A 12,784-nucleotide genomic window follows, 5' to 3' on the forward strand; every position below is an offset into this window, starting at 1 on the left:
GCAATTTTTAAAATCGCAATTTTTAAAATCGTACTTATTAAAATCGCACTTATTGAAATCGCATTCCCAAACGGGCCCTTAAACAAATATTTAATAAAAAAGTACTTTTTAACATATTTTACCAAACGCCTTTGCGATTTTAAAAAGTAGCGATTTCAAAAACGCTATTTTTAAAAACATTATTTTTAAAATCGCACTTATTGAAACCGCAATCCCTAACAACCCTTAATATTGTTAAAATTGATTGGTTGATTGATTTATTTTTATATATATTTTACCATGATAACATAAACAATATATATATATATATATATATATATATATTTTCTTCTTAATTTAGCAGTATCAAAATCTTTTATTTTTTATTTTTTATTTTTATAAAGTAGGAGACAAGCCGAATATATGTAAAATTGTATTTGAAGCAAGTGGAATACGGAAAGCTTTTTGCACATTTTAAGGAGCTTCAAATTAAAGGGTTATCTCTTTCTGGATGCAAATAATTTAGATGCCTAAGAGCATTCTTAACGAAGGAGCCAAATTTTGATGTAAAATGATTTTTCAAAATTTACTTTATCTAATTTAGTTAATAAATTTTTAAATGTCCCTTACATCTGATTAGCTATATAATATCAGTTAAATATTATTAATTTTTTAATTATTTTTTATAAGGACTGTATTTTTTCTAAATATCCTATTTTTCAATTTTTGAAAAAAAAAAAGAGATGTGAAGAGAGAAATAGTAGGAAAATTTTTTGAAAAAAAAGAGACGTGGAAGAGAAATAGAAGGAGATGCATTTTTAAGGGATTTAAAATGCATCCCTTAAAATAACATATATAAAAAGAGAACTTGCCCACAAGATGCATTTTTTTTTTTCTTTCTTAAAAATAACATATATAAAAAGAGAGATTTTAAGGGATATATAATTTGTAACTACTTTCTGATCAACATAACAAGGCATATAATTTCATGCAAAATTCTGTAACAAATTAACAATAAATAAAGTTATGAAAAATATTAATTATTTATCTTTCTAAAAATACACCAACACACATATATAACATAACAATTAGAACTTGAGTGTGTTGATGAGAGACAAAGCATTGCTAGTCAACCTAGCAATCTTCAATATAATATCGTTGATCCTGTTCTTCAATGTCTCGCTTACCTGACCTTGTCCATCGTCAAACCCATCCGTGCACGTATCGTCGTCCGTCAAGGCGGCGCTCACCCACGTCTTCATATTCTCCACCTGCGATTCCTTATCGGAGCCATTCAAATGGCGCGTGGCATTCAGTGATTGCTTGAGCTCATCAATGGAGTCTTTGGTGTTCGTGACGCAGTCCTCAAGGATTGAAGTTTCAAAACTCGTCAACCCCTTCTGCTTCAAAAGCTTTGAGATTGTGGAGGATGCATTGTGTGTGGCTTTTATGGCGATGGAGAGGGCGGCTTTGCAGAGTTTCTGGGGGTTTCCTTTGATTTTGGAGGCGTAGGGGGAGAGGGAGGAGTTGCATAATTCTGGATACGTGGTTGAGTTGCAAGCTTTTTCAATATATGTTTTGTAGGTTTGGCTTGAAGAAGTGGCGGCTATGGCTGCTGCTTGAAGCGTTGAGATGAATACAAGGGTGAAAATAATCATGAGAAACTCGTACGACGACGCCATCTCTAGCTATATCTTTCACTCTTTTCTTTTGCTTGCGTTGATCGATATTGGCGGCCAATATGTAGGAGATTGTGGAGTGCAATCATTAAACATCAATTTAAATTAGGAAAAAATCCAGGTGATCTGCACGTGCTTCTGCACAACAATAGAATAATATTAAAAAAATAACTTTCAATATAATATTCTGATTTTAAAGATTCTGTAATGGAAGTTGCTTCAATTCTCTGTCTATGTATTTTTTTATTTTTTTGTTTCAAAGTGTTTGGCGGGTGAGGGGGATATAAGAATAGAATTTATTCTGTTAACAGGGGGAAGGGTTGAAATTTTTAAGATCGAAAATTATAATAAGACAATATATATATATATATATATATATATATAAAAGATACGTGTTAAAGAATATATATTATATTATATTCTGTCAATATCGTTTAAATCTTTGTTTATACAACAAACGTTGTTTCTTGTAATGATTGTCTTTTTAAAATGCCTTTGCATTTTTGCCGTTATATATATATATATGAGACGAATTCGCAAATATTTCCTATATATAACTAAATATGTAGTTATATACGTAATACGTGACTGTTTAATCTAAGATTTAGTTCACTTTTGGTAATTGGTGGACAATAATAGGTTTAAGAATGGAATAATCATTTATGTCATTTGGTTTGTCTATTATATATTCTTAGAAACAAATATTTTGGTTAAGAGAATAATTTCTATACGAACTTAGCACAAATTAAGTTTTTTGTTTCTTTCATTTAAAAGATGAGATATCAGCATGTAACAACAAAAGTCTGCCATCTCAACAATAATTTCATAACCAATAATAATAATAATAATAACAAATTTAATTCTGGTTTGGAAAGTGAATTTCTTGTTTTAAATTTGATATTTTCGTTTTTTGGGAAAAATACAAGAATTAATTGTTGGGTGGTAGATTTTTCTCAGATTGTTTAGAATCTAATTTTTTATTTCATGGATTTTTTGGTTTTTTGAATTTTGTTATGAGAAAAAGATAAGTATTTAGTGTTTTTATAGCACTCAGTTTTGTTATTCTACATTGATGTGTCATTCTCTCAATAGAGGACATTTTTTTTTTTTTTTTTTTTGAGAAAAGAAATAAATTGGTCTACATGGGTGATCGACCACCGACATATATTATCTTTCTCTCTTTTTTTATTTGGCCTAAATATAATGATTTTTTTTGGGAAATCATTTTTAGTTGTCCATGCTTCTGTTTGCCGCTGTGTGACATTTCAAATACTTGCCGTTTGCTTTGATGGAAGTCATGATCATGCTTTAGTTATTGGGATAAATGCAAAATTGGTTTCTGTGGCTGGCTTAATTTACAAATCAATCTATGTGGTTTAAAAAATAATTTATAGATCCCTAGGATAGGCCAAAATAACAATTTACTCCTTGAACTCATTTTCCGTTAAATGACTTAACAGAAACCGTTTCATTGCCACCTCACACCAAATAAAACTAAGACACGTATTTTTTTATTTATGCTTTAAAAAAATGACAAACAAGCTTTTCCACGTCGTTTTGAGGCTCTAGCACACACTCCACGTCAAATTAAATAAACCTAATCTCTTTATATCCCCTTGTGCCGCAGTCGTCTTCATCTTCCCTACCGATTCTTGCATCCATCTCCAGGTGAGTGAGTGGGTGGGTTTCGTAGCACGACTGAAATCGCCGCCAGAGAATCACCCGAAATGTTAAGCCACATTGCTTTGGAGCTTTTTTACTTTTGCTTTTAAGATTTTAGCCATCTTTAATCTGTGAGTTACTCTGAGATTTTTGAACATCTACATTTTTGGAATAGTGCATTTTTGGGCATTCTTTCTATGGAAATTTGGATTTGTTTTTGGGCATTGAAACATCTTCAAAAATTGTTTCTGGGTATCGGAAACAATCTATCCCTCCCTATCTTTGTGTTGGTTTTTTTTTTTTTTTTTTTTTAATTTTTTTTTTTTATGGCAAGCATAATTGTGTTGTTTACTGGTAGGCACAATGATGAACATTAGATATCATTTTGGAGTAACATCAGGCACAAAGTACGAATTAATGATGAAGACGACGGCAGCACAAGGGGATATAAAAGGATTATGTTTATTTAATTTGACGTGGAATGTGTGCTGGAGCCTCAAAATAACATGAAAACGCTTATTTGTCATTTTTCAAAAGTATAAATAAAAAAGAACACGTGTCTTATTTTTGTTGGGTATGAGGTGGCAATGAAACAGTTTGTGTTAATTCATTTAACGAAAAACAGGGAGTGATTTGTAAATTAGGCCAACCATAGGGACCAATTTTGCATTTATCCCTTATTTCTTTATATATATATATATATATATATATATATATATATATATATTAGCAGTTTTGAAAAAAATCTAAAACCGCTAACCATAATTGCCTAGGCGATTAGCGATTTTTTCTAATCGCCTTCAAAAGCGGTTAGCGGATTATTAATTTTTTAGTACCCCTAGTTTTGGTCTTAAAAGAAGCATTCTTGGATGGCTTTTAAAGTCAAATGAAACTGTGTCTACTTAACAAATTCGATGTAAAAAAAAAGCACTCATATCTTCATATTCTAAAACCAAAGAAACTTACAAAGAAATTAAACATAACAATAGGTTCATACCAACAAAAAAACTTTAAAAAAAGAAAAAAGAAAAAAGAAAGACTCCTCTTGGTTCATGAGCATAACAAATCTTCACTTTCGAATTCTATGTGCATCGACAATAAATGAATCAAAAAAATGCAAATAATATATATTTTTTTAGTTTGTAGTAAATATTAGAAACAAACCAATTAAGTTGTTGACATGAAGCCATAAGGCTTGCTTTCAAGTAATTTGGACAACTTATGACGGAACGTCCCGTGACTTTCGTTCAAACATCTTAGAATCGAATCTAAAAGCTTCGCACAAATCCCCAGAAATGGCCAAGTGTGTCCACTTGTTCGTGAGAAAACTACAATTAAACAAAAAACAAAAAAGTTAACAATTAGTTGGATTGACAAAATTAAAATAGGTACTTGTCTAGACGACTCAGCGAAATGATGTTGTGCATTCCTAATAAAGTTATGAATGCACCCGACCTGCATATTTTGGAACTGCTTCTTACAAGAAATGGCTCGCAACATCATTCGACACAGAAAATGCCAATGAGGAAAATTGGCTTGCCAGGATGTTAACTTTATTAAAACTTATAATTTAGGGAAGAGAGACGAGAATAAGGAATAGAGATTCAGAGAATTAAGGTGGTTCGGCCTATGGCTTAGGTCTACACATCAAAGCCTTTTCATAACTACATTTTTTCTATACAATACTCTTATTTATAGAGAAAAAGTATGAACGTTACAAATCTTTTATACTTTTACATTAACAATAATAAAGTTAATTTATTATTTGTAACTCTTGTTTTTTCATTTCTTATTTCTTGAGTTATTGTAACTCTTAACTTTTAAGTTTTTTATCTCTTAAATTATTGTAACTCCTGTCTGCTTATACTCAGGATCATTCAAGCGAATGTCACGATCAAACATTTCTTCATCTTCCAATCTGTATTTTACAATTATGTGGATGAATCTGAACCTATTGAGGGAATCGAAGGTCGTTATAGGATGATATAGAATATAATAACTATGTTTGAGAACTATTGCAACATCCAGTGAGCACAACCCAACCAAAAAGATTTTCAAAAAGAATAATTGATAATCAATGGCGAGAGGTCGCCAGATAAGCTCAGATGAGGAATGAATAAGCGATGACACTAACAAACGAAATTGGCGGGAATCGATATTAATACCCCAAATGAGTTCGGTATTAGTATGTGCAATACATGGAAGAAAAGGAAATTGCACTGTTAAGTTAGGTACTTGGATATAGACCCTATCCAGGACATGGGAAGAATACATAGAATTTCAATGGAGTTCACGGAGATGATCTGTAATCGTTCGCATGATTCGCCTCCCTTTACATCCAAACCCAACAAAATTTCCATCCTGCTCGAATTCACACAAATATTCTTTTCCTCGGTAAGTCCACGCATGTGTTCTAGGTCATGTAGAAAATGCCGAAAAGTCTATTCAAGAATGAAAGAAAATACTCCAGTACTTATAATAATAAAAACAAAAAAAACAAAAAAGAGAAAGAGAAAGAATAAAGCACCTGTGGTTTGGTGGGGTGGCTAACTGACTGGTGCGGAAACATTTTTGATGGTAGTTCATCCACCAATTCTGAACAACCAATGTGTATAACATGACATGCAGAGTACATCTTGATGGATCTTGAATAAGAAAATATGGTGAGTTGGTAGAGACGCCGGCCGGCTGAAATCAAGTATGAATGAGGAGAGGGAAATGTGTGTTTAAGTTAGGAGATGAGAGGAGAGGCTAACTTATGGTAACAAAAAATGATAATAATAATAATAAAAAAAAATTACAAACAATTCAAGTTTTAGATATCAAGACTTTAGAAGAAAAGAAAAGGGAAAAATTAAACTTAGCCACTAGGTTTTCATTTTACTTGAATTTAATCATTGAGTTTTCAATTTCGAGAAAACATTTCTTAAGTTTTGCTCAAATTTAAAATAGGTTATTATATTACTTTATCATCAAAGTTAATAATTTGTCATTTGCCATGTCTTCTTTGACAAGTCATGAGTACCCAAATGCAATGCTAAGTCATTCGTAGAAGAAATAAAAAACAAAAGACCTACAAAAAATAATCGATCTAACATGTAAAACCTAGAGAACCACACACAACCTAAGATTACATAAAGAGTAAACCCTCGATAACAAAAGACTTTAGTTTCATTGATGTGGCATTACATTGAGGGTGTTCAAATTGATGTTCATGTGTCAAATGAAACACATGTAGTAAATGAGAAATTGTTAATTTTGCCGGTAAAATAATAGAGAGTCCTATTTTAAATTTGAATAAAATTGAAAGACCTTATTCTTGAAATTGAAAACCAAAAACTAAATCCAAATATGATGAAAACCTAAGAACTAAATATGATTTTTTTTCTAAATGAAAAATGGAAAGTCACATTAATTGCACCCATTAATTAACTCGTACATTCTCCCGAACTTAAAACCAACTAATTTTAGAATAAAGCAAATTTTGTTTTGCACAATTTAAATTCTCCAACTAATGTTAATTTCTACTTTTTGACGTAGCTAGTGTGGTTGTTATGTTTTAGTTTTACGAAATGAAATAGGAAGAAGAGAGAGATGAGTTTAGGTTGAAGGGAAAAACTAATCCAACTCAACCTCGTACCCTTTAACCGACATAAGCACCTTCTAAATTATATATTCCCACAAAATCACCCCGCTCCCCCTAACTCGATCGAAACAATCCTTAATTTTTGCAAATCCCTTCTTCCCAAATCTTAATCACCTTGCTTAATCACTTATTCACAAAGTATTCGATGGACGATTTCATCCCAGAAAAACCAGAAACGAAATACCCCGTGAAACAAGGCAACCCTTCATCCAAAGACGGACACCTCGGCGCGTCACCTTCTTCTGCTTGTTCTTACGACATCGTTTTTTGTGTGGATGAACAGGAGGCTCAGTTGGAGGATGATGGAATTATGTGGGTACCTACCAAGTGGTATATGATTAATGTTCACGCCGACGGTCCCGGTAAAGTTTACCTGAAACCGCTCTTTCCTTTTTGGAAAGGAAAAGTTCCCTCGCTCGGCTGCTTAGCCGTCCTAGGCTCCCACATTTACGGTTTTGGTGGGTTGAGCCATGCTGGGTCGCGAGTACTTGCGATTCACGACGTTTACAGATTGCGGGTTAGTCCTTATGCCGCTAAAGAATTTATCCCTATTTCTCCGATGCTCTCTTGGAGATATCAACCGTTAGCTTCGGTTCTAGGCAATAAGATTTATGTTCGTACGTAATGATGAATTTCAAACACCTCCTCTTCATTATCATTGGGGTGAGGTTTTTGATCCCGCCAATGGAAAATGGGAAACTCTCCCTAACCCTCCAAAATATCCAGTAAAATATCCGGAATGTATGGTCATTTCTGCAGTTCTTGAAAATCCAGAAAGGATTATTGTAGCTTAGTGTGCAGCGAATGATCACTCTTCTGCTATCTTCTATGTATATAACGTGCAGCATAGATCTTGGGGATTGCTTGTGCCGGCTAAGCGGAAGCTCCATCATATGTGTAAAGAGGATTGGGCAGGAAGAGCTGCAAGTGTAGGCAACACTTTATACTGGATTGAACGCGAGAACGTATTGAAAGATGATATACTATTCATTGCCTACGATTTGGGTTTGAATATGTGGGTAGAAGGGCGTCTAAAAGGTCACGGAATTTTCTTTTTCCAAGATTATGGAATCTTGGGCGGCGAGGCTAGATGTCCTGCCTTTCTCCATCTGGAGAAGCAGAGGCTTTGCCTCTTACAATGCGCGGATGATGATTATCTTCGTTGTGTTGTAGTTTGTTAGTTCTTGTATTGACTTAATTCAGTTCCAAAATGCAGATGTTACTGTTCACGGGCTCAAACACTGATATAGAATGCTCAGAATCCAATCTCCACCGTTCATAATGTAGATTCATGTGTTATGAACGTCCCTGCAAAATTTCAGCTCAATCGGACCACAAACGCCCATCGATCGGAGCTGTTGATCAAGACTGGACAGGCCGGGTCCGGACCGCAATTCCCCGGGTCCGGACCTCATTTCCAGAAACTAAAATCTTGCTCCGCAAAGCCGTGTCCGGACCGCCTATTAACATGTCCGGACACCCCGTAAGTTTTAGGCCCAAAAAGGTGATTTTAAGCGGGTTAGGTCTAGGGTTTTGTCGGAGGTATATATACATCTTTATAGAAGAGAGAAATACAAATTTTCACCCCTAGAAAGTTCGTTGGAGGCTGTGCTAAGAGAGATCATATGTGGTGAGCGTTAAATTAAATCTCTTAGAGTTTTAGTTATTCCTTTGATAAATCTACGGTTGAGAAGTCTATCGGAAGGATCCGGTAAAGGAGAATCACGTTGAAGAAGATTGTGAGCAAGGAAACGAGTTGTAGGCTTATCGATCTTACAGAGCCAAGGTCTTGCAAAGGGTTGTAAGTGTTCCTAGTATCTGTAATCTCTGGATAATCTTTTGATAGTAATTTCCTGGGTTTGGCTGCCCCGAATAGGTTTTACTTTTAGATCGGTTTCTAAAAGGTTTCCTCTTCGTCACCAAAATCTTTATGTGTGATTGTTCATATTTTGGTGAATGTTTGTTTTGATAAATATCTGTTAATTCCGCATAAAATTGTGATATTTATCTGTTTAGAGTTTTTTATAGTTGATGTTTCTCATACGCTACAAGAAAAGACTTTAAGCATATCGGTTGTGTGGGACCAGAATTATGCGATGGAACCAAAAATATGCCGTGGATTACCCACTGTAAGTTGCTTGTTTTAATTTCCATTTGATTTTAAATATTGAAAATCTATATTAGTACTATTGTTGCTGCCTTTCTTTTCTTTTCTTTTTTTTTTTTTACCCCATGGGATGTTAGATTTTTGTGTATTACCGTGGGTTTATGTCTTGTGTAAGTGGCAGACCTAAGAAGATAGATTCGGAGGAGAAATCAAGCAAGAAGGAAGTGCGTGAAGCAAATAATATTGTTTTTTGATGACAGCGGGTTGCTTTATGCTCTTATGCAACGCAAGCACTTTATTGAGAGAAGATCGCTATTCGCTACAATGTCCCGTGCAAGCACTTTACTTTTTGCTTCATGAACAAGTTGTAAAAACGTTAGGTTTAAGAATTATGCATGTTCATTTTTATTTTACTTTTTATTTGATTTGCACTTTGCTTAGAAATGATTTGAAAAGGGTTAATCCTGTTGCCATTTTGTTAACGTTAATATGGTTCTCACTGACCGGTACGTGTTTTTTAATATGCTTGTGAGTTGAATCTTGTTTAAAAATTTATCGGTAATGAAGCATATTTATAAAATGAAAAAAAAAAAGAAGCTAAAAATTAAAATTCTAAAGCCGTGCCTTCTAAGCATATCAAATAAGCATAATACATCAATTCAAAAAAAAAAAAAAAAAGAAGCATATTACACCATATTACTAATGGACTTTTTTCTTCATAAAAATGGTATGTGTATATATATATATATATATATAATGGTATTTTTCTTCATAAAAATGGTTATTATTATGAAGAAAAATGCCATTTTTTTTATAAAAAAAATATTAAATAAAAGAAGGACCACATAGAATATTATTATTGCTTCAGACTTTTATTTTTTAAAAAATTAAAAAAGAGGGGCAAAGTTGTGCCCAAGTTGAGCAAAATAGTTGGGTCTTTAACATTTCTCAAAATAAAATGGCTTCCTTTAAAAGTGTGTTTTTTTTTTTTTGTTAGCCTAATCAAATATCCATTTTTTTTTTTTTTTTTTAAGCTAATCCAATGTGGGAGTTTTCTTATAAATCTGATTAGCTATTTTAGATAAAGTACCATTTGGCTCATCTATTGGGAATGCTCTAAGCATATCAAATAAGCATATTACACCACATTAGTTGATATGATATGACAGTGCTTATTAACCCTTAATATATATATATATTTAAAACAAACGGAAACGGGGTGGTTATAATTGCCCCGCAACCGCTAATTGCGTAAAACTGCTAACCTCATAATTTCTTTGGTAGGCGGTTATAAAAAATCATTAATCGCCTAAGGCGGGGTGATTAACAGTTTTAGGGGTAGAAAAAAAGTGGTTAATAACTTTTAACCGTATACCCTTATATATAATAATATAATATATTAAAAATATAACATTAAAACAAGGATGTTTTGGTGTTTAACACCAAAATGGTGTAGTTTTAAATACGAGTTAGAGATAGGGTTTTATCATATTCATTATTTTTTGGAATACTTTGATAAAAAACTATTTAAAATAAATCTAAAAAATAAGACAAAAAGGGCCAAAACACCTTAAAAAGCCCATATATATATATATATATATATATATATATTATATATATAAAAACAATTATAAAACCGCTGATTATTAGTTTAAATAACTAATAATCGCTAGTTATAAAATAATCGTTAACCACCTAAGTAAAGCAGTTGTGGTTGTACACCCCTACCATAATGTTGGTTGTCATTTGTAATCTCTAAAGACGACTAAAGCCATACCTTCTAAACATAAAAATACAAACACTTTTGATTTGATCAAAATGGACATACAATTAATACACCATTTAAATTTCATGCAGAATAATTCCAAAGAATTCAAATCTTATTTCTCATTCAATTTGAAAAAATAAAAAAAGAAAAAGAAATTCCAACACATGCAAAACACCAATTAAAAATCAACAGACACCCAGCCAAGAAGACCAGGAGATCGATTTATATCATTTAGCTAGATTTTGAGTTTGTTGACGAGAGCCAAAGCATTACTAGTCAGCCTTGCAACTACCAATATACTATTCCTGATCTTATTCTTCACTGCCGCGCTTACTTTCTGCCCTTTCTCAAACCCATCCGTGCACGTGTTCTCATCCGTCAAGGCGGCACTAACCCACGTCTTTATGTTGCTCAGCTGGAACTCCTTATCCGAGCCGTTTAAATGGTCCATAGCCTGCAGGGATTGCTTGATCTCGTCAATGGAGTCTTTGACGTTCACAATGCAATCCTTGACAACTTGAGCCTCATAACTCGTCAATGTCTTCTGTTTCTGTAGGTTTGACACGGTGGTGGATGCATTGCTGGCGGCCTGCAGGGCTATGGAGAGGGCGGTTTTGCAAAGCTTCTTGGGGTCTCCTTTGATTTTGGAGGCATATGGGGAGAGGGAGTTGTAGCATAATTGCTGGTATAGAGTTGAATTGCATGATGTTTTGATATATGTTGTGTAGGTTTGGCTTGAAGAAGCCGTTGAGATGGGTAGAAGAGTGAGAAGAATTATAACGAGAAGCTGGCCCATCTCGATCTCTTGCTTTCTCTCTTTGATGGGTGCGTGGAGAAGGATCCCAATATAATGGAGCTTGTGGAATATTGGGTAGAGCCTGTACCAGATTCAAACTCGGCGATGAAAGATATATATAAATACCCAAAATAGTGGGGATGCTGTAGAAAGATAATATATAGTTAAATAGAAATGATCTGTATATAATTTTTATTTTATTTTTAATATGATGAGCATGCGTAGGGCTGTTGAGAGAGCAAGCCGCTCGTGAGTGAGCTCGGACTCAACTCGCATAAGCTCGGTTTGTGCTCGACTCGAATATTAAATGAAGCGTTTCGTAAACACGAATCCTGGCTTGAATATTAAACGAAGCTAGCTCGGTTCGACTCAGCTAAGCTCGTGAGCAGCTCGTATAAGGCTCGAATTAATAGTTATTCACATAATTCCTCATATTAATATTAAAAATTGATGATTTTTTTTTTCCTTCTTAATAGCATCATTTTATTATAAAAGGATGCATAGCCTTTCTCTTCGAAACCAAGTGCCTTCTTGTATTGACTTGAGCTCCATACATCGCTAGCTAGATTAAGCAAATGCTCATATGCAAGCTGGCTTTTTAAGCCGTTTAAGAATACTTGAAGTTTAAATTTATAATAATAAAAAATAAATAAATATAAGAGTCAGTTTGTAAACTGGCTTGGCTCGGCTCGATTTATTATGAGCTTGACCTCGATTTTTTTGGCTCGTCCTTAAGCTCGGCTCGAGTAAAATTTAAACAAGCTGAGTCTGAACAAGGGAAGCTCGCTCAAGCTTGACTCGTTTACACCCTTGAGCATGCGTAGTAAATTAATAACAAAGCAAACAGAACCATAGAAAAATAGACAAGATGGGACTGTTACGAGTAAATATATATGGCACATGATGATATAGACCTTTTATTTATTTATTTATTTATTTTTAATTTTTTTTTATATATATAAATTGCGGGTCGGCATATATGATGATTAGTTATGAAATACAATATTCGCAACGTGCTCCAGCTTAATATTACAATAATATTTGGATAATATTAAATTATAAAATATAAGCTTGCATAATTTAACAACTTCTTTTATTAAATATTTAAATTACTGGTTTGACGAGCATTGCTCGGCGCTATATATTG

The 12,784-nt window shown here is 33.5% G+C and overlaps 1 protein-coding gene and 2 pseudogenes across 1 annotated transcript; 1 reads left to right on the forward strand and 2 right to left on the reverse strand.

Annotated features, from left to right (window-relative positions):
* Positions 1-1,067: 1,067 nt before the first annotated feature.
* Positions 1,068-1,661, reverse strand: LOC132182000 (pectinesterase inhibitor 4 pseudogene; annotated as a pseudogene).
* Positions 1,662-7,111: 5,450 nt separating this feature from the next.
* Positions 7,112-9,327, forward strand: LOC148585911 (uncharacterized; annotated as a pseudogene).
* A 1,749-nt stretch (positions 9,328-11,076) lies between these two features.
* LOC132182001 (pectinesterase inhibitor 4-like) lies at positions 11,077-11,637 on the reverse strand. Its single transcript, XM_059595215.2, has one exon. It carries the CDS (start codon positions 11,635-11,637, stop codon positions 11,077-11,079), a length of 561 nt encoding a protein of 186 aa, XP_059451198.2.
* Between the last annotated feature and the right edge of the window lie 1,147 nt (positions 11,638-12,784).

This window comes from Corylus avellana, chromosome 5 (genome assembly GCF_965113065.1).
Source record: "Corylus avellana chromosome 5, dhCorAvel1.hap1.2, whole genome shotgun sequence".
In the NCBI taxonomy this organism is placed as follows: Eukaryota; Viridiplantae; Streptophyta; class Magnoliopsida; order Fagales; family Betulaceae; genus Corylus; species Corylus avellana.

Bases quoted from the DNA above. Each gene is read 5' to 3' on its own strand.
- LOC132182001 (XM_059595215.2), bottom strand. From the start codon at position 11,637: ATGGGCCAGCTTCTCGTTATAATTCTTCTCACTCTTCTACCCATCTCA.